This window comes from Vulpes lagopus, chromosome 12, assembly GCF_018345385.1.
Source record: "Vulpes lagopus strain Blue_001 chromosome 12, ASM1834538v1, whole genome shotgun sequence".
In the NCBI taxonomy this organism is placed as follows: Eukaryota; Metazoa; Chordata; class Mammalia; order Carnivora; family Canidae; genus Vulpes; species Vulpes lagopus.
In genome coordinates this window covers 35907778-35929048 of record NC_054835.1, presented here as the reverse complement: position 1 = coordinate 35929048, position 21271 = coordinate 35907778, and the positions used below count along the sequence as shown (strand labels likewise).

Below are 21271 nucleotides of genomic sequence, written 5' to 3'. Positions count from 1 at the left end.
AACAAGAAAGCAAACCCCCAAGACTGAGCTGGAAGGTTCTAGGTGTCATTTATTGACAGCAGTTTACACTCATTTTTTTTCTTCCCACGGCCATTTCCTTCAAAACCCAGGCACAGAGCCCTCTGGAAGGGCAGTCTCTGAACAAGGGAGCCAGGAACGCAGGACGCACACGTCTTTGGCAGGCGTGTTTAGACTCGGCAGGATGCAATCCTTCAAGCTGGAATTCCGTCGGGGATTTTGAGACACCGAGGTGGGGGGTGGAGAGGAAGTCTTCAGCAGGACTCAGGTCAGCGTCCAGGCTTGCCTGCTCACTCTCCAAGTCCATCCCGGCTGCAGGACTGTGGGGGGCAGCACATCAGGCCCACCCACCTTCACAGGGGCAGACGCTTCAGTCCGTGCCCCGCTGTTCACACCTGCTTCCGCTGGCCCCGCAGTTAAGAGAGAATCAGCCTTATGGTGAGAGACAGATTACTTCCTCTCTGACCCTCCCAGCGGCTCTTCAGCTGGGTCTGTGAAGAACCTCTGGGAAGCACAGAGACCTGCACTTCTGGTTCAGGGGCGTGTGCTGTCTTCTTCAAATCTTGCATGGATGACAGGCTGGAGGCTATAAGCGTGCTCAGGCCAACCACTGAGTTCCCTGGCCCAGCGTGCAACAGCCCTGCCTCCCCTGCCAAGCGCCAGTACCTAGGCTGAAGTGCCAACCGGCCCTGGGCTATGTAGGCACTTGGCAGTTTGGGGGGGGGGGGGGAGGGTGGTGGATCAAAAAGTGGATGGAAATAGGAACAATGAAAAGGCTTCATCTGATAGTGATTAGAGATCTGAAGTGATTTCACTTTTATTTCCTTCACTTTAAGCCAATCATGAAATTTCACAGTGATTTCTGGGGTGGGGGCAGAAGGATGGTGGTATAAAGAGTCGTCAGGGCTGTGGGGGCCCCAGGACGGGCAGGCCAGGCAGGGCTCACTGAGGCAGCTGCAGGAGCACAGACTGCCCAGCCGGCAGGTAGGTGATGTTCCGAGAGCGTGACAGCTGGTACGCGATGTCCTCTGCAGCCTCCAGCTTGCGCAGCTCGATGAGGCCGTCGCCTGCTGTGGCGAGCGAGTTGGCAATCAGCTCAGCTGCCTTGGAGTCGCCCTCGGCGGAGATGATGGCCGCCTTCTTCTGCTGCTCAGCCTAAGAAGCGGGGTTGGGGGAGACCAAGATCACACCTTAGGGCGCTGGATGGCAGGCAGCGGCCTTGGGAGGACCAGGCTATACATCCTCATGGGCTCCTGCAGGGACTCTGGGACTCTACCTCCACCTCTTCCAGACTGAGCTCAACAAGCACTGTCCACCCACCGCTCCTCTTTCCTGCAATGCAATGCCCGCTTCTCTCCAGTGCAGGGACAGATTTCTGTTGGCTGTGCAAGTATCTGCCTTATTTCAAAGTCCTTGTTAACACTAATGGCAATCTGGCTCAGCCACCTTACTCTGAGCCAGGAGGATCCAAACCGAAGAAAACAGGAGAGAGAGAAAAAAGGTAGGATCCATCCTCAGGCTCGCCTTTCCCTCAGGTCCCAAGTCAAACACACGTGTTTGAGGAAACGGAGCAGCTGAGGAGCAGCAGGCACATGTGATGCTCCCTGGAGTTGCCCCAAAGCTAACCTGGTTCCTGACCAGGAATCCCAGGAAGAGAACGAGTGCTCTAGGCTCTCCCTACCCCGTATCAACAGGATGCCTTCTCTTAGCAAGGCACGACTTGGTCGCAGGAGGAGGATACAGTAGCAACAAATGTTAACTGAGCAGCTATTAGGTATTCCCAGGTACAATCTTAGACATGTTCTAGGCTCTGGAGTCAGAGAGAAAAGAAAAAACCCAAGAAAGTCCCTGCCTGCACAGAGTTTACATTCTCTAAAATTAAATGTTGGCCACTCATATATTGCTCTTTTTCCTGCTTCAAAGGACTAAGGGTTCCTGGATTAGAACGAACCCGAGAGAAGCTAGTAGTGGGGAGAAGGGACAGCAAGAAATGAATACACTTTTGCAGAGACCACAAGACCAGGCTGCTATACAAATACATCGTGTCCCATCACACTCTGCCACATCTGGATGGATTTAGTGCTTGAAAAAAAATCCAGTGACGATAGTGCATCTGGTGCAACGTTTGATCCTTTCCCGCTGTCAGCTTTCACTGTGTAACTATGGTTAAAAATGATTTCTCAGTGAAGCTGAAAATATTCCAGGAGAAAACATTTTTATTTGCAGGAGAGTGTTTTTGATCTTCGGGAAGTGGAAGAAAAATGACCCTTCGGTGATTTAGGAACATAACTTCACATATCCCTGACTAGCCCCCAAAGACTCTGGAACCAATTGTAGGAGTACGGTCCCTACCATCCCCTTCCGATGATCCCGGAAGAAGAGATGACAGATGATGAATTTCTAGGCCACCCAGCAAACCGGGAGGCCGAGCACAGGAGAAAGGGGAGAGAGGCTCCTGCCATCTGGTTGAACGCTCACCTTTTCCACCACAAATCTGGCTCTCTCTGCTTCCTGCTGAGCCACCTGTTTGGCTTCTACTGCTTCTGTGAACTCCTTCCCGAAGGTCAGATGCGTCTAAGGGGAGGGAGAGTGCGCGAGATGAGGCCGTGTAATTGCTCGGGCAGTACTGTTGCGAGGCCCCCATGGCCGCTGGACGGAAGAGGCCAGGAATGGCTCTAGCAGCTGGAGGCCTCTGTGAGGCCAGAACACCCTTCCACCTACACATCCGTGTCCAAACTCAGTTCACACCCCAGAAGCCTCAGCTCCCCTCACATCATTCTGTCGTCCGCAGTGTGGAGATCTCAAGCAGAAAAGAGCCCCTGGGCACCAGAAGGTACCTGCTCAATCGACCACCTCCCAAGGGGAGGAGACTGTGGGTTCTAGGACCCCCGCCTCTAACTAGTGCTCATCCAAAGTCCTTTGATGGCCTGTTTGGAGCCTCCAGAGAGGCCAGATGGAAAACTGAGCCCCTGAGAGGGAAGGACACAGCTGGTTCTCAGGGATTCTAGGGCGTGATGCTCTCTACTTATGGCTTAACCAGTCCACTTCTTTCTCATAGCAGCCCCACCACAAAACAGGAAGAGGATGAGAGAAGGTGGAACGCAAATCATGGTATTCCCCATGTGTGAGTGCTTCTGGTAAAGGGTTTAAGAGGGAAAGCAGGGAAAACTATTGCTTAGGGTGAGGGTTTACAACTCTGACTACCCACAGACCTTCCCTACTAACATATACCACTGAGACTTGGTGATAGTCCACAGTGACAGTGGAAATGGGATAGAGCTCAACTCCTGATGCCTGGTATAGAGCAACTTACTCATTTATCCAACTTTTTATTAAAAAGGAAGAAGTGAAGGGAAGGATAGTATTGGTTTTGCTATCAAATCTATTTGCCTTCTCTCTCTTCCCTGACCCTCCCAAAGTTTGCTTTAAAAAAAAGAAAAGAAACATAAGCAGCTCAAAACTTCTCAGGAGTAAATCCTAGTCTGTCTTCCACAACTTTTATCATGCCTCATTCTTAAACTGCAGCTGTTCTACTTTGCCTGTCCCATTTCTGGACTCGTGTTCAAAGTCTGGGGAAGAAACTACAGTCCTGAGAGTGAAAAATGAAATGTGTAATTAAGAAATAAAGTTTCTTTCTAAAAGGGCCAGGTGAGGGCAGCAAATTCCCCATGAAATCTGATTTTCTTCTCATACCTCTTAGATATGGTTTCTTGTGGTCAGCCCACATTTCCCCAGAATAGAGTATGTGGTTAAAGTCTAGCAAAATGCCAAGCTTCTCCGTAGGTTTTTACTTAGCATTTTCTCACAGTCAACCTGTTTAGGTTAACAGTGAGTGGAAGAGCAGCCTGAGGAATTGCTCATTAGAGCCAAATGGCTGCAGCCTGGCATCTTGCCAGTAGAGGGAGCCCATCAGTCCTTCTGTGGCCGCCACAACCACTACCGCTGGTGATCACTGACGTGAGGTGGAGCAGCACCCTGTGGGTCAGTGCTGGGTGTTATGGAGCAGGACTGTTTAAACAGCTGCACAGATGCTGTGGGGGGAAATGGTGCCTTTCCCTAGCGATGCACAGGAGAACCAACAGGAAACACTCTACCTCACTACCTGAACAAATCACTCCAAATGATTTTTCCCAGAGAATCCAGAAACACGACCCCTTCCTCTCACCCTCCTTGATCTGAAATGCTATCCTGCCTGTATTGTTTTCTGTCTGAGTTATGGCATTCAACGTCCTATAAATATATACACTATATAATCTCCAGAGGCTCGCTTACACCTCAGAGATGCCCCTTGCCCCTCACACCAGCTTTGGGGGAGTAGAACCACTCATTTACACTCTATCACCTTTCACCAGGGGTTTCCAGAGGTCACTCTGCTGAGCTTCAGACTCTAAGTGTTAGGAAATTCTCAGGAGTCAGGCTGGGAGGTCTGCACCAGGGAAGAGGACTCTCTGAGTCCTCTCTAGCCTCCTCAGGCAGTTTCTTCTTGCATCAAACAGGGTTAACGACATTACTTCCTAGCATGCTCCAGAGAACACACTCATAGCGTTGGGAAGGTGAAAAATCTAGTGGTTAAGGACCCTAAGTCAGGTAGGGTTAGAAGTCAAAAGAGAAATGTGTGTGGTAGAGGGGAAGCAAAAGAACCTTCATCTGAAAACAAACCCAAGGAGACTGTCTCATAGTCAAGAAGTTTCCATGTTTTGAGTCTCACATCTAGGAAAATAGAAGGCAGGACCATTAGCGTCCACACAGAAATGGAGCCAAGCGCCTGAACAAGAACCACAGCCCCTTGCTCCCAGGCTCCCCAAGGATCTTACCAAGGACACGTCATCCAGGATGAGCCCAAAGGTTGCTGCTCGCTCTGTAAGGTCATCGCTCACCTGTCTGGAGACCAGCTCTCTCTGGGTGATCAGTTCTCCAGCATCAAAGCGAGCCTGGTTCCAAAGAAGGGCAGAGGAGCCAGTCAGGATGATGAAGCAGAAAGGCCAGGAAAAGTACTGCATGCCACATGCCAACCTACCCACTGCCACACTCTTCCTGCCACCTATCTCTTAGGGTCTGGGCTCTAGGCTCCAGGCTGAGGCCCTGTCACTCACCACCACCGACTTGAGGATCTCTGTAGTAATAGACGGTAGCACCCGCTCATCATAGTCCTCCCCAATGCTGGTGAAGATGCGAGGAAGCTGGCTGGCGACTGGTCGGAAAAGGATGCGCAGGGTGATGTTGACATTCTGTAAATCTTAGGGTAGGGGACAAATGCTGGAGTTACAAATTAAAACCACAGTGGGCTTCCAGATGACCTCTCCTATGCTAAATTTGCTATAATTTGCAAAGTAAAGTTGTTGATTTTAAGACCCTAGAGGGCAGGAGTCCCTATGCATAGCTTCTGTGCATAGGGACTCAGCAGAGCACCAGAGTTAAGAATTCTTAAAGGTTTATGGTGAAGACAGCTTTCAGTAGGTCTTCTCCTGCTGCTCTGATAGAAGCAATACAGCTTACTTGTCTGATTTGTACCATGGGATGTTTGAAATAGCATGTTTTAAGAAAACAAGCCAATACCAAGAATATTTGGTGAAGCCTTTCCAAGGCCCCAGTCAGAAGTATGTCTTGGAGAGGTTATCATGGGTCCAGCAGAAACAGTTCACTCTGGCTGGACCAGCAGTCCAAAGGCCTGGGCTGCAGTCCTACCCTGCTGTTTACTAATTACGTGACCTAAGACTTAGCCAATCTCAGCTTATTGCCTCCCCACACCCCCCTGACATTTCCTGGTGTCATCTGCCTTCCAGGAACATTGGGAGGAAAGTGAAGGAGAAATGAGATATAACAGCACCATGTCAAATGTGCAACAGATGTTAAGGGGTTATCAGACTCATCTGGAGCATGCTTCTCATTACTTGTCCCAAGCAAAGGAGAAGGAGGAGGGTGAACGACATTAATTACTTCCCCTGACTATTCAGGCCTGCCTGAGGCTAAAGCACAGTCAATGCGCTTGCAGTCATCAAAGATATGGACCAAGTGCCCACTGCATAGTTCTGAACCAGGCACCCAGAAAAGTGCGAAATGCAGACACACTAGTTCCTGATTTCTGGAAATTCATATCAACAGTTTTGAAGTCAAGGAAGTAATGTATCCTTACAACAGTTGTAAAATAGCAGGGAAAGCAATCCTGAAGAGGTGCCAAGTTTAGAACTATGCTTTTCAGTTAAATTTTTATTTTTCTCGATTAACCTCACCCCACCTTTGATCTCTTATGGGAGGCAAGCCAGACTCCTGACGGGCCAGGAGCTACAGGCCAGGTTGTGCAATGCTAACTTACCTGTCCCCTCTTTTGCTTGACACGCATCTCTTACTAAAGTCCCAGCTCAAACTAAGTTCCTCCCAGGAGCCTGTGCGGCCACCTGTGGGAGCTAATTGCTCTCTTCTCTGCTTCTCTTGGCCCCACGTCCTTGGCTGTAGAACTCACTTCAATTACTATAACTCCTTGTTCACGTCTACATCGCTAGCAAAACTGAGCTCCCAGAGGCTCCTGCTTCAGTTATCTTTGAACCACCCCCACCATGCAACCCAGCACAAAAGCAGGCATGGTCACTGTAAGCACACATCTTCCAGAGAATAGCACCAAAGGCATCAGATGTTAGCGAGATACTAAACCAACATCTACACAACCCTCGCATCTTGCTGCACAGAAATGTCACTGAGCCCAGTGTCTGCTAATCCGTTTATTGCCTGTGTACCTCTTTCTGTAGGACGGTGGGAGAATGGGGACGGCTCTTCATTTTAGGCTCACTGGGAATACAGTGGCATGTCAGCCACCAGGAGACTGCTCTCAGGGACTCAGGTCCCTGCCTATGAGACAACAGGGTGAGAGGTACCCGGGTGGCTCAGCCAGTTGAGCGGCTTACTCTTCATTTCAGCTCAGGCCATGATCTCAGGGTCATGGGATCCAGCCCTGTTCTGGGCTCCCCACTGGGCATGGAACCTGCTTAAGATTCTCTCTCACCCTCTGTTTAAAATTAAAAAAAAAAAAAAAAAAAAAAGAGATAACAGTGTGAAGCCAGCACGCTGGAGACAGAGGCCTCGGAGAACAAGGCAAAGTGCAGGTTGGCAATGAAGGCACACAGAATGGCTGGAGCCTGGTTTACATAGTTACTCTGGGGTATGAGAACTGACAGGAAGGGTCGACTGAGGGTGCAGAGGCACTTCTAGATTTCTTTGAATCTGGAACACTACATACCTCTTGAAATATACTTCTGTGTATTTCTCTAAATGTGTACAGCTGTCTGTGCATGTGCCTTAAACATATATTCCTATGAACCTGCGCTAACCTTTTCTAGGAAAAATATGCAAGGAATTCTTATTAGGTGAGGCTCAGCTTCTTCTGGATCCTATAGCAACCCTTTCACACACTCTACTTTGTGTGACCCACACACAAGACTCACCTTTGCTACCAGTGATTACTGGCACATTACGTGGTCGAGAGCGGCAATCAAAGATAATAGGTTTCTGTACCCAAGGGATGAGAAAGTGAGTCCCTTCTCCTACCACAATGTCCTGTACTCCACGGAACCGGTCAAAGATGACAGCTCTGTGGCCAGCGTCCACTAGGAATGAAGGATAATGACAAGTCAGAAAAATCCCTTCACCTTTTAACCAAAAAGCCTCTCTTTGAAAACTCTTTGGTGCTTTCCGATTATTTATTAACTCTCCCCTCTCCTGCTGTCTTCTCGCACTTCTGATCTCTAGCAGCTTCTAAATAGCTACAAAACTCAGCAATCCCCTCCTCCTATCCCAATGTCTCTCCAAGGACTCTGGTAATAGGATCTATTCTTCAGCATCCTTTTAAGCCAGTGTTCCCAGAAGAAGCACCCTCACCATGGAAATCCTAAAATGCAGAAGGTCCCACTCTTTCCAAGAGCTTGGTTTCTCTCAGGTTTTAAGGGATTATAGAGCTGTTCTTTTGATTCAGAAAGAAATTAATGATGGTGACTACTGTCTAGTTGTGCAGAGTGGCTACAAAGATAGCACAGAGCACAGAGCTGTGCCACTTAAACCAAGTAAGCTTTTCTTGTCAGCTGCTGTCTCTGCCTTATTAGACTTCAGAGTTGCTCCAAATATCTTCACTCTGAAAAGTAATCTTCCTCTTGCCAGACAGTCACACGTGAGGCAGATCTACTGCTGCTTCCCAACCATGAAAGTCAGAAAATATGAGTTGGAAGCGGTCTTAGAGGTAAAACCAGTTCAGTCTTACTGTTTGACCAAAGAAGCTGAGATCTAGAGAGAGGGAAATGGCTTGCCTAAGGTCACAGAAGAAAAGTCAGCTTAAGCTCCTGCCTCACTATTAAAAGCTGGGCAATGGGCAGCCCAGGTTGCTCAGAGGTTTGGTGCCACCTTCGGCCCAGGGCATGACCCTGGAGGCCTGGGATCAAGTCCTGCATCAGGCTCCCTGCATGGAGCCTGCTTCTCCCTCCGCCTGTGTCTCTGCCTCTCTCTCTCTCTGTGTTTCTCATGAATAAATTAAATCTTAAAAAAAAAAAAAAAAAAAAAAAAAAAAAAGGCTGGACAATGCAGGTATTTTGTCTGGAATGATCCAAATGCAGCAGAGCAAAAGTTCCTGCTCAGGTAAGGTCACCAAAGGTGACCACACAAAGCAGAAGGGGATACATGAGATCTCCATTTCAGCTAGCCAGTGAGATTATTTAATCTATTTAATTTAGCCAGCAAATATTTATTTATTTATTTTTATTTTATTTTATTTTATTTTATGATAGTCACAGAGAGAGAGAGAGAGAGAGAGAGAGAGAGAGAGGCAGAGGCACAGGCAGAGGGAGAAGCAGGCTCCATGCACCGGAAGCCCGACGTGGGATTCGATCCCGGATCTCCAGGATCGCGCCCTGGGCCAAAGGCAGGCGCTAAACCGCTGCGCCACCCAGGGATCCCAGCCAGCAATTATTTAATCCTCACACCAGTGAGATCCTGACATTGTGCTGCAGCATCACTTCAAACCTGTAAGAACAACTGGGAATGTTTAACCAACAAGTAAGCTGGGAAGCTCTTTGGGAAGAGAGGCTGTGAGAGAACCAATGGCTACAGGACAGAGGCTCAAGTGACAATGCAACCATATGGTGTGGGATGGCAGCAGGTGATCCTTTGGGTCACAAACATATTCACAGACAGTGGTGGGCACCAGGAGTGTCACATCGGCTGTGCAGGCCAATAGAAATCCTCCGACAAAGGGCAGTGACCCCCCCCCCCCCCCCCCCCCCCCCGCCCAGTACCTCACCATTATACAAAGCAGAGTTCACCACTCCTCCTGCAACAGCTAAGGCCAGGCCGAACTTGCCAATGGACTCAAACACTTTGGCAGCCATATCTCCTTCTGCTGGACCCACTCACACCTATGGGATCAAAACAAAACAAACAAAACAAACAAAACATCTTGATCTCAAAATTCTAAGAGAAAGCCCCGAGACACCATATTCACTTCTCAAACTGGCTATTTATTTCCCCACTTTTTTTTTTTTTTTTTAAAGAATTTATTTGACAGAGAGAGAGAACCACGTGCACAATTGTGCAGAGCGGCAGTCAGAGGAAGAGGGAGAAGCAGGCTCCCTGCTGAGCAGGGAGCCCAATGCAGGGCTCGAACCCAAGACTCTGGGATCATGACCTGAGCTGAAGGCAGACCCTTAACCAACAGAGCCACCTAGGTGCCCCTATTTCCCCATTCTTCAAAGCTCTAAATCTCGCATGGAGGGACATCTAATAAATAACTCTACAGCTTGGAAAAGTGCAGTATTAATTCCTCTGCTTTCAAAATTTTTCCATTTCTTTCTTCTTTTTCTACCACTAAGGAAAAGGGGTCTGGGGCACTTGATTCAATAACAGGAATGAGGTATGGGCTTGCTACCCACAGAGAATTTCACACCACACTCAACCACCCTTCCACTTCCTGGACAAGTGGGCCCCAAGACGAAGGTTGTATATGGTAGGGTCTGTGCAATTCTGGTTTGGAAAAGTAACTCAAAGAATATGCTACATGGTGATTCCAACAGCATAAGTGACACTAGCAGCTACCTTTAATACCAGGAGGCAGTCTTCTAATGGCAATTATTTAATCCTCACACCAAACCCTATGAAGCAGGTTATGACAGATGAGGAAACCGAGGCACACAGCAAACTTACAAGATAAGCGGAAGATCACAAAGCCATTTCGTGGTGGAACCAGGACTAGAACCTGGAGGTCTAAGTCTAGGGTAGGTTTGACTTAACTCTCCATACTGTGTTTCTCGGCTCCAGTATTAGGAATGACCTGCCATGGGGTACCTGGGGGGCTCACTGGTTGAGCGTCTACCTTTGGCTCAAGTCATGATCCCGGGGTCCTGGGATCCAGTCCCGCACCAGGCTCTCTGCAGAGAGCCTACTTCTCCCTCTGCCTGTGTCTCTGCTTCTCTCTGTGCGTGTCCCATGAATAAATAAATTAAAGTCTTGGGAAGAAAAAAAAAAAGAATGATTTACTATGATGGTAGCAGGATCTGGGGAGCATCCTGGGACCAAGATATCGGAAGAACCAATGGGGCAAAAAGGCTCTCCAGAGTTGCACTGCAAGGGAGAAGCCGGGAAGAAGTGGGAGGGCGGGGCTAAGGTCACGACGGACCTAACTTCAATCTACTCCCGCACACAACTTTATTAGTGCCCCGCCCCAGCGTCGTCGTCCACTTAGATTCAAATCCTCCCCCTCCCTCCCTCTCAGGTCTGAGGCTTTCTTGATCGCTCCCGGTGTACTTCACTGTTCCTAACCTGAGGCCAGGACACACAGTTCGGACCTCTCAGCTTTTCCATTTCCAACAGCTTCTGGATTATTCCTCACCCCGCCCCCATGCACGCCTCCCTTACACGACGCAATTCCTGGCTCGTCCCGGGCTCACCCCCCTCCCCTCCGACGCGAGGCAGACCGACGCACGCATCCTGCCCGCCCAAATTGCGAATGGGAACGCAGAGCGGAGATGCAGAGGCGCCCGAACACCAGCAGAACGCGTTCCCTCCATTCTCACCTGCTTCCACTCTGACCTCCACATGAATTCCCCAGCCACACGTACCGCGCATGCGCTGGGCAGCCCCCTTCCCTTCCCCGCCCCCTTCCAAGATCCGGGCCTCCGATTGGTGGGAAAGAGCGCTGTGCATTCTGGGAAGGGTGGCTTGCGGCCTCACCCTGGTTCACCTGGTCTTCGCAAATGAACTACAATTCCCAAAGAGCCATTTAATGTCGGGCCCGCGCTGGAAAGCCTTTCCTCTCTGGTGGGTAACGTTGAAAGGTTGTCGCAAAGCCTTTTGGGGGCTGTAGTTTTTTGGGGATAAATGCACGTGCCCGTCCTGAACCTGTGCTAGAGCCTGCAGGGAGGTGGACCTTAGGGCCCTCGGAAGAGTCGCTGGGCAAGCGGATGGTGGCGGCAGGGATGGGCTGGGACAGGTTTACGGCTGATGAAGGAGGACGGGTGGACACCCTGGGGAAAGTTGTAGGTAGTTAACTGGTGGGATTAGAGACCTTGAGGGGAAGCACACGGGGCCACCTTTCCAAAGCCCTGTCAGGAAATGTCCTGAGTCGCGGGACATTGGTTGCCACAGCCAGAGACTACCTTAGAAAAGAGGTTCTAGAAAAAGAGGAAGGGATTCATTCAGGGTCATGCACCAGTTTAGCAAAGGGGCTGGGCTTAGAGTCCTGTGTTCCCTGTACACTATTAAAAAAAAAAAAAAAAACTTGGAAAAGTGGCAAGAATAAAACAACACATATATCCCTTACATTCATCTATGGCTAACGTTTTGTTTCATATACTCTATCATTTGTGATGTGGGTAACAAAAGCAGAAGACAAAGTATTAAATTTCCTTACTACCTGCAGTCCATTGATAAGTCTTTAAAACAGGCAGAGTGATGTTCCTCTAAGAGCTCAGCTACTTCCATCTTAATACTTTGCTAAGGGCAAAAGGGAATCTTAGCTCCACCCCCAGGACTCTGTAAATCTACTTTAACATATAAAAATTCCTTTGGAAATTTCCTTTTTCTCCACCCTCCCCCCGCCCCAAGATATGTGCTGGCAATCATTCCCCAAGCATATGACCCACCGATACACATCTGAAGGGTCTCATGACTAAGGTTTTATTAGACAATAATAAATGACTTTTCCCAACAATAGCCAGCCCCCTCAAGATCCTGGAAACCCTGCTTCCAAAATTCCTTAGAGACGCACGCTATCCCTAACCCCCTCCCAACTTGAAAGCATATAATGGGCCCCTCCTCAGGACCCCAGTGCAGCTCTTTCTGCCCACAGGTCCTGCCCCTGTGCTTTCATATAACCAAAGATGTAGTAAGAATTCTTTCTTGGCTGTAGGCTTCAAACCCTAACATCTTTCCTACATTAATTTGTTCTCTCTCTTTCACTTCCCATCTTATCTCTGTGTATTTTCTAAGAATAGGGGCATCCTCTTATATAACTTAAGTAAGCTTATCCTCTGCATTCCAATTTTATCCATTGACCCAATAATGAACTTTATAGCAATTTCCACACACCCCCACCCCCATACAGGATGCAGTCTAATATTAGGTACTGTATTTATTTCTCATGTCTCTTTAATCTCCTTTAATCTGAAAATTGTCCTCAGCCTTCCTTGTATTTTATTACATTAAAACAAACAAAAAGCATATTTCTCATTTTAGGTTTGTCTGATGTTTCTTCATGATTAGATTTAGGTTTTGTGTTTTTAACTAAGGTACTACCTAACTGGTGTATGGACCCTTAATTTTAACAAAACTAGACCCATTTCTGGATTCTAGTAGGATTGGATTCTTTCAACTTTTCTTACAGTTCTCTCTTCTCTGTCCTCTTACTTTGTCTTCACTTGGAGCAATCAAATGATGAGATATAGCCACAGCAGCACTCTTCAAGTGGTATAATTTTGCCGTTACCAACTACATTTTTTTCTCTGACTGCCAGAATGCAATCTCTATGATGGCTGAAGGTTTAGATAGCTGTCTTCCTTGTTCTATTCCCAGAACAGTGCTTGGCATCTGGAGAGTCACTCACTGCCTTAGAGAGAAAACCACCACTGGATGAATACTAATGCACATAAAGCTTCTGACCAGTTGTTCAGCGCTTGAATTAGTTGGGATATTATTTAGAATAAAATCTAAGTTGCTGTACCAAGGATATCCTCAAAAACAATGCGTAGATGAAAGAAAGATATAAGTTAATTTGTCTTTGCTCCACAGGCCATTCACAAACCTAGTTTCCTTTCATCTCATTCGTTGGCCATACCCTAAAGAGATTGTCTTTACCTAACCATGGGCCATCTGTGTCGCAGCCTGCAGGAAGGAAAAACAAGAAATTTAGGACAGCAATTTTGTTGTTAAGCAAATGACTCAGAAGCAGCACCTATAAATTCCACTCTATTTTATCGATGAAAACTTGGTTACATGACCTCATCTAGTCACAAAAAGAGGCTGAAAAATGTGTTCTTTAGCTGGCAGCCAAGGAGCCAGGAAGAAAGGATTTGAGAGCTAGCCAGCAGTCTGAGTATGTATATGTAGAAAATCCTAAAAAATATATTTAAAAAACTATTATCGAGGGCAGCCTGGGTGGCTCAGTGGTTTAGCACCGCCTTCAGCCCAGGGCCTGATCCTGAAGACCCTGGATCGAGTCCCACATCTGGCTCCCTGCATAGAGCCTGCTTCTCCCTCTGCCTGTGTCTCTGCCTCTCTCTCTCTCATGAATAAATAAATATTTTAAAAAATAAATAAAAAAATAAAAAAGCTATTAGAACTAAATAAAACAAAGCAAAAAACAAACTTATTTGAATTCATAAATGAGCTTAGCAAGGATGCAAGACATAAAGTCAATTTACAAAAATCAGTAATAAACATTTGGAAATTGAAAGTTAAAAATACCATTTACAATAGCATCAAAAACATGAAATACTTAGGGATGAATGTAATGATACCTGTACAGTAAAAACTACAAACATTGGGGTGTTTGGGTGGTTCTACACTTGATCTCAGCTCAAGTCTTGATCTCAGGTCTTGTGAGTTCAAGCCCCATGTTTGGCTGCACACTGGGCATAAAGCCTACTTAAAACAACAAACAATAGCAATACAAAAACACCTACAAACATTGCTGAGAGAAATGAAAGAAGACTGAAATAAGTGGAGAAATGTACACCATATTCATTGAAGAGGAAATTCAATATTGTTACGATGTCAATTCTTCCTACTTTGATCTATAAATTCAAAGCAATCTTTTTTTTTTTTTTCCATTTGAGAGAGAGTGAGTGAAAGAGTACAAGCAGGGGGAGGGGCAGGGGGAGAGGGAGGAGAAGCAGAGTCCCTGTTAAGCAGGGAGCTCCGATGTGGGACTTGATCCCAGGACCCTGGGATCACAACCTGAGCTGAAGGCAGGCACTTAACCATCTGAGCCACCCAGGGTCCCCGATTCAAAGCAATCTTAACCAAAATTCTGCCAAGTTTTTTTTTCTGTAGAAATTGACAAGTTAATTCTAAAATTTAGATGGAATTGCAGAGAACCTAGAATTGGCAAAACAATTTTGAAAAAGAGAACAAGGTTGAAAGGTTTAGTGTGCCTGAAGGATAGTATCCACTCATCCATAAAACTACAATAATCTGGAATGTGTGGTATTGGTTCTCAGCAGAACAGAATAGAGAATTCAGAAATAAACCCAGACATTTATGTCAATTGATTTTTGACAAAGCTAACAATGTTATTCAATGGGGGAATAGATAGTCTTTTCAAAAAATGGCACTGAAGCAACTGAATATCTACCTGGGGAAAATAAAAGTATTTGACCCTTATCTCATACAATACACAAACGTTAATCTGAAATGGATCACAGACTCAAACATAAAAGCTAAAAATATCAAACTGGGGCACCTGTCTCGCTCATTCAGTAGAACATGCAACTCTTGATCTCAGGGTTATAAGTTCAAGCCCCATGTTGGGTATAGAGCCTACTAAAAAATAATAATAATGACATAAAACCATAAAACTTCTAGAAGAAAAGCAAGAGAAAATCTTCACGGCCATGGTAAAAATTTCTTCTGTAGAACTCAAAAACACAAACCTTTGACTAAAAAAAAAAATGTGATAAATAGGAGTTGCAGAAAATAAGAAAAGAGAAAACGGAGGATGATATGATCAGATAAATAATATGAACATAAGGACATGAATTTCAGATTAAAAGATCATTCCAAGTAGAGCGCAAGGGATGAGAAATGCTGACGCCAAAACTCATCATCATGAACTTTTCCAACAATGAGGACAAAAAGATTCTAAATACAGAGAGGAAAGAACTAGAATCAAGATGGTATGGACATCTTACCAGCCCCACTGGAACTTAGATACAAAGAAGCAATGCTTTCAAATTCTAAGGGAAACTAGTTTGCTACCTAGTTTTCTATACCCAGCCAAATGATCAAGTGAGATGCTAAAATCAAGACCTTTTCAGAATACAAGGTCTCTGAGACTTTATCTCCCATGCATTTTTCTCAGGAAGCTACTTAAGGAGTAAAAAGAAAGAGAGCAAAAATTTAAAGATAAGACATAGGATTCAGGAAGTAGGAAAGCCAAACATGAGAGAGGCAAAAGGGGGCTTAGAGGACCCCAGAAAGCATCCAGACCAGATGGAAGCTGAAGGAAACAGGGTTCCAGGAAGGATGTTGCAAAGAAAAAATTTTTGTTTGAAAATACCGACAATTTTAATTAGTGTCAGAGAATGTGGGGATTAATTAGCAATAAGTACAGAGAAAAATAAGCACATTTTATTTTTTTAAAAGATTTTTATTGTTAAGTAGTCTCTACATCCAACGTGAGGCTCAAACTCACAACCCTGAGATCAAGAGTAGCATGCTCCACTGACTGTGCCAGCCAGGTGCCCCAGTAAGCACATTTTTAAAAAGAGAGACAGGGATCCCTGGGTGGCGCAGCGGTTTGGCGCCTGCCTTTGGCCCAGGGCGCGATCCTGGAGACCCGGGATCTCATCCCACGTCGGGCTCCCGGTGCATGGAGCCTGCTTCTCCCTCTGTCTGTGTCTCTGTCTCTCTCTCTCTGTGTGACTATCATAAATAAATAAAAATTAAAAAAAAATAAAAAGAGAGACAAATTTGATTCCAGGAGAAGTGGTTATTTAAGATAGGATTTAAGACAGGAAAAAGTATCATAGTATACTACGTGACTCAGCTATGAATAACATTTTCATAGTCATAATAACATAAGTAACTAATGATCTCAAAATATGAGATGGCAGCTCCATGGGGAAGATGAGGGAAGGGAAGGATCCCCATCTAATGTAGCTCATGGAGATGGGCTTAATCGCCATTTTCCATTACAGGAAGACAGCAAGTAATACTTACAGCTGAAAACTCAGTAAATGAAAGGAAATACCAAGAGAAATAAATAAAATAAAATCTTAAAAAATTTTTTAAAAAAGATTTTATTTATTTATTCATGAGAGACACACACACAGAGAGAGAGGCAGAGACACAGGAAGAGGGAGAAGCAGGCTCCATGCAGGGAGCCCGACGTGGGACTCGATCCCGGGTCTCCAGGATCACGCCCTGGGCTGAAAGCGGCACTAAACCACTGAGCCACCCGGGTTGCCCGATAAAATAAAATCTTAAAAAAAGAAAAAAAGACCTCATCAGTTGAGAGGAGGGCAGAGCTGGAGGAGAGATAAGAGGGAAGAGATATTCTGTGGAATGGAAGCAGGACTGAGAAATACGGCAGGACTGTCAGGCAGAGTCCAGCCCGTATGAGGCTTGGGAACATAAATGCAAGTGACTGGTCAACCGTGTGAGGCTCTCCCACAAGGGCCAGGCATGGAGAATGCGTACAGAAGACTGCATCCAGGCTTGGGGTTTTGCCAGGTGAGTTATGCAAACAGAAAGAGGGGAAGCAGAAATGGGTAGAAGCATTGCAAGAATCTAGAATCCTAGAATGTAGGCTGGGCAAGAAGGGGGAAATCAGGAAGAGCTGATGGTAGCTGGAAAGTGGTATCTGTCCAGGAGGTCTCAGTGAGCTTGCAGAAGCATGGCCACAGGTAGACCCGAACAAGGCAGCTGGAAAGACAGGGTGGTGGTGGTGGTGGTGGTTGGGAAGGGGTTTTTGAAATTATAAATTTCAGAGGGGGAACAGTTTCTGGTAAAGATGAGTTTCAGGGAGATAGGGCAAAGAATAGGAACAAAGTGGGGAGAAGGTAAATGGATCACAGGGGCTTCAAAGGATCTGGGATTTTTTTCAAGGATTTTATTTATTTATGAGAGACACACACAGAGAAGCAGAGACAAAGGCAGAGGGAGAAGCAGACTCCCCATGGGGAGCTCGATGAGGGACTTGATCCCAGGATCCCAGGATCATGACCTGAGCCAAAGGCAGACACTCAACCACTGAGCCACCCAAGTGCCCCAGGATCTGGGATTTTTAATGAAGGGACAGAGGAAGAGAAAGCAATGAGAATCAAGGATTACTTTTCTTTTCCTTCCAAGCCCCCAGGAAGGTGTAAGATATTCAGTTTGAGAGAAGAAATTCTTCCATTGAAAAGGCTTCTGGAGGCTGCCAGGAGGGATGGGTGTTCTGGGCAGAGGCAGAGATAGAAGCGGGGTTGCCAGTCATAGACCAGAACACAGAGGGCCCCATGGGGAAGCTGAGAGGGCTAAAAGGGATGAGGTTTGGGGGGAAGTGGGTAGCAATGGAGGTATATAAGGCAGCAGGAAGGATGACAGTCCTGGTGACATGAGGTGACTTCTGGTTGGATGGAGGTGAAGAGGGAAATAAGGCACAAGGAAACTTGTCCATCTTGATTTAACCCCAAATTCCCAGATCCATTCTCTGTCCTGTCCTATAGGCAGGGTGAAGGGAGGCCCATCTATTTGGCCTGAGTTGACCCAACTCGTTTACCAGCTACTTCTAGGTGGGGGAGGCCAATGGGAAACACTGGCAGAAGATGGAGTGGGAGGGAAATTGGAGTATTTCTTCATTGTTCCTTCATTGCTTCTTGCTTTGGACCGTGTTTCTGGCAGTGGCCCAACTGCAGCCTCTATAGGTCCATTCCTCCTTATGGCTCTGGTTCTCAAGAGACTTTGGTAACACTACTCCTCTGTCCTATCTTCCCCTGCGCCTATACACACAGATTGGGGGAAGACACTCTTCTGAGTATCCTAGGATCTCAAACTTGTGGCCAAGGCGCCAGGGGCCTCCTTGGCAGTGGCAGTCACTGTGGGCTGGCTCCTCCCTTCTTCCAGCACAGCTACTGCCCAGGGGCTCTGTGCCTGGCCCGGTGCTGGGACAGTGTTTGGAGAATGTGACAAATGCATGGTTCTTGCCTTTCAGACTTTCCTGGACCTCAGGGTCTAATGCCCAACACATAGAGTGCATATGTTGGAAGGAAAGGAAGAGCAGGAGAGAGGAGGGACCTTGTGTCTGAAGCAGTCCCTTCTATCCATTCTCTCCGCATTGCCAAGCCCGAGGTCATAACCAAAGTAGTCTCTGAAAGGTCACGGATCATGTAAAGGCGGCACCTCTGTTGTAGTGCAAAGGCATTGAACTTAAGAATCAGAAGGCCCGGACTGGGTCCCAGCTTTGTCACTCTTGCCAATCACTGTGACCCTGAGCAAGGCATTTGCCTCAGTTTTCTCCTCTGCTAAATGGAGGCAGGAGAACACAACTCTTGTGTTCACATGGTCCACAAAAAAGCACCTCTGTGCCTGTGCAAATGTTACTTGCTGTTATGACCACATCCATTCCCCATCCCCAGGCAGGCTGCCCTCCTCACAGAGGCCCCTTTGCTTCTTGTTCCCTCAGAAGGGCAGTCACGGCCGGGAGTGAGATTTCACCCTAATCGGATGCCACGCACAACCAATCTTTCACATGAAAAGGCAAGGGAGAGTCATGAGATTGCCTCACCTCCCCAGCCCTAGGATTGTTGAGGAGGCAAGAAACTTCCGCTTCTAAAATACTCTTTGGAAAAAGAAACAGATGGGCTCCGGGGGAAGTGCTGAGGAAGCCTTGTGGAGGGCTCCGATCACCTCTGCCCTCCCAGGTGGGGTGGAGGGGTGTGGAAGGAGGTAGAGGAAGAAGCTGGGGCCTGGAGGGATGGGGGCCAGGTAGAGACCCCAACAAGAAGCTGGTTGCGGTTCTAGAAGTGCTTCTCCATCTCCACTGAAGCTTGGAGCGACCTGGCACTTGCCATGCTGTGTGACCAGTCTTCTTTGTAAAACGGAGAAATTGATGATGAGCTGAAACTGAGTGGTTCAGGGGTGTAGACAGCCCCATCCTGGGAGTGTGCACATGGGGCAAGGGGTCTTCAAGTCCCAGGACGGCTGCGTGGGGGTGGCCTTGAGTCCAGGTAGAAGTTTGTTGAGCACCAGTAACTGTGAGGCTCTGGGTCAGACCCTAAGGAAACAGAGGTGAAGTAAGCGTGGTTCTTTGCCCTCTCGGGGCTCTCAGTGTAGTGGGAAGTATTTAGATATGATGGTGTGGGATGTGGATCCTACCCCCTTGTCATCAGCCATGGAAACATATCCATCATGGCCCGGGAATCTGACCTGGAGGAGACAGTGTCTTGCTGGGGTCAGGCCTCAAGAATGAATGTCTCCTACAGGGGCAGGCAGAGAATCTTTCTGAGACTGGTAACTGGTACTGGGCCCATCGTGGAGATTGGTCAGAGGGAATGGAGTCCGATGCTCCAGGGACTGGGACTCCAAGCTGACCTGGGACGGGGAACAGTGCTCCTCATGGCCGCTAGGAGGAGCCAGTGTCCTCATGTGGACTCCAGGGTGGCGCTCTCTAGGGATGGGGAAGGGATGGCATCACAGGTCTCCAGTCCTCTCCCAAACACCTCTCCGTTGACGCTGGGCTCTGTCTCTTTCTCTATCATACACATGGTTGGAATGGGGAGTGCGGTTCCAGGTTCTATGAAAATAGGCAGATTGTGTGTAAATCAAAACCTACACTAGTTTTCCAACCCAGAGCATGAGCAGCTTGGGGTAGGGGGCAGTTTTAGCCAGTGCCTTCTACTCACCTGAGCCTCAGTTTCCCCATCTGTGAGATGATTTCTGAGGCCCCATGCTCCAGTTAAAGCAAGGATTTCATAACCATGGGGATCCTGCAGTTTGCAGGTTCCCAGCATTGGCCTCTCCCCTCTCCCCTCCCCCTTTGGTGACTTCTGCAGGTGCACACCAGCCCTTCCCACCACAGAGCTCCCTGCCTCCTTTTCTGCCTTCCCTGCCCCAACTTAAGGACATTCCTTTGTGTGTAGGTGTAAGAGACAGAATCTCTGGGACACTGGGGACCTCTGCCAAGATCAATGCTCCTGACATCACCTGGGCCTCTCAACCCAAGTGCAGATGGGGTTCCCACCTCTTAAGCGGGCTCTCTGCCTGCACATCTCTCAGGCACCTGCACACTAACACACACCCTGACTCCAGGCTGCTCTTCTGCTTGAGCTGTCCATGTTAGGCATGGTCCCGACATCCTCCCAATGAGCCAAGCCCAAGGTCTGGGTGTTAACATCAATCTCTCCCTTCTCATGCATGAGAATCCCCCTTCCCTATCACGTGACCAAAAGTCCAGACACCCTTACTTTGGATGTGTCCACTTCTTGCTCTCTGGCTGCTCTTGCCCTACTTCAGGCCTGCATCATTTCTTTCCGGAACCAGTTGGTCTCTCTGACTCCAGTCTGTCCTCTCTCCAATCTATCACCCATCTGTGCTGCTGCCAGAGAGCTCTTTCTAAAACACAAATCTGATTAAGCACATCTCTGCTTCAAAATCTTGGCTGTAGCCTTGTGGCCGAAAGATAAATCCGAAGTCCTTAATAAGGCTTCCAAGTGCACTCATGGTCCGACCCCTTGTCTCCCAGTCCAAACTCATCTCCCAGCATGCCCCTTGATCCATCCATACCACCCTATCCCTCATCTCCCCCATCAGCCTGTGCTCATTCAGGGTCATTGCCTTTGCAGACATCATCCCCTCCGCCAAGAATTTGCCCCTGAGTTTTGCTTGGTGAATTCGACTTCTTCTTGAAGACAAAGCTCAAGGCTGTGAAGCCTTTCCATGTATCCCATCACACTTCTCTCCATCCCTACTATCTCCCCCGCTAGACTGTAAACCCCTATTTAGATCTTATTTCCATATCTGATCAATGATTGTTGGGTGGTAGGATCCAAAGCATGAGTGAATGAACAGCCTGGGAGACTGCACA

The 21271-nt window shown here is 47.5% G+C and overlaps 1 protein-coding gene across 1 annotated transcript; it reads right to left on the bottom strand.

Moving 5' to 3' along the window:
• Positions 1-29: 29 nt before the first annotated feature.
• PHB (prohibitin) lies at positions 30-11140 on the bottom strand. The gene is made up of 7 exons (XM_041726556.1): positions 11064-11140; positions 9296-9410; positions 7455-7616; positions 5112-5254; positions 4833-4949; positions 2497-2592; positions 30-1173 (listed from the first exon to the last, which is right to left on the bottom strand). Exons 2-7 carry the CDS (start codon positions 9381-9383, stop codon positions 961-963), a joined length of 819 nt encoding a protein of 272 aa, XP_041582490.1. The 5' UTR covers positions 9384-9410; positions 11064-11140; the 3' UTR covers positions 30-960.
• Positions 11141-21271: the final 10131 nt, after the last annotated feature.

What these genes read in the sequence shown, in the direction of transcription:
- PHB (XM_041726556.1), bottom strand. Translation starts at nt 9,383, where the DNA reads ATGGCTGCCAAAGTGTTTGAGTCCATTGGCAAGTTCGGCCTGGCCTTA. An exon ending in GAACTCTGCTTTGTATAATG is followed by an intron (nt 7,617 to 9,295) that starts GTGAGGTACTGG and finishes CTTCATTCCTAG; the next exon opens with TGGACGCTGGCCACAGAGCT. An exon ending in CCAGATTTGTGGTGGAAAAG is followed by an intron (nt 1,174 to 2,496) that starts GTGAGCGTTCAA and finishes CCCGCTTCTTAG; the next exon opens with GCTGAGCAGCAGAAGAAGGC.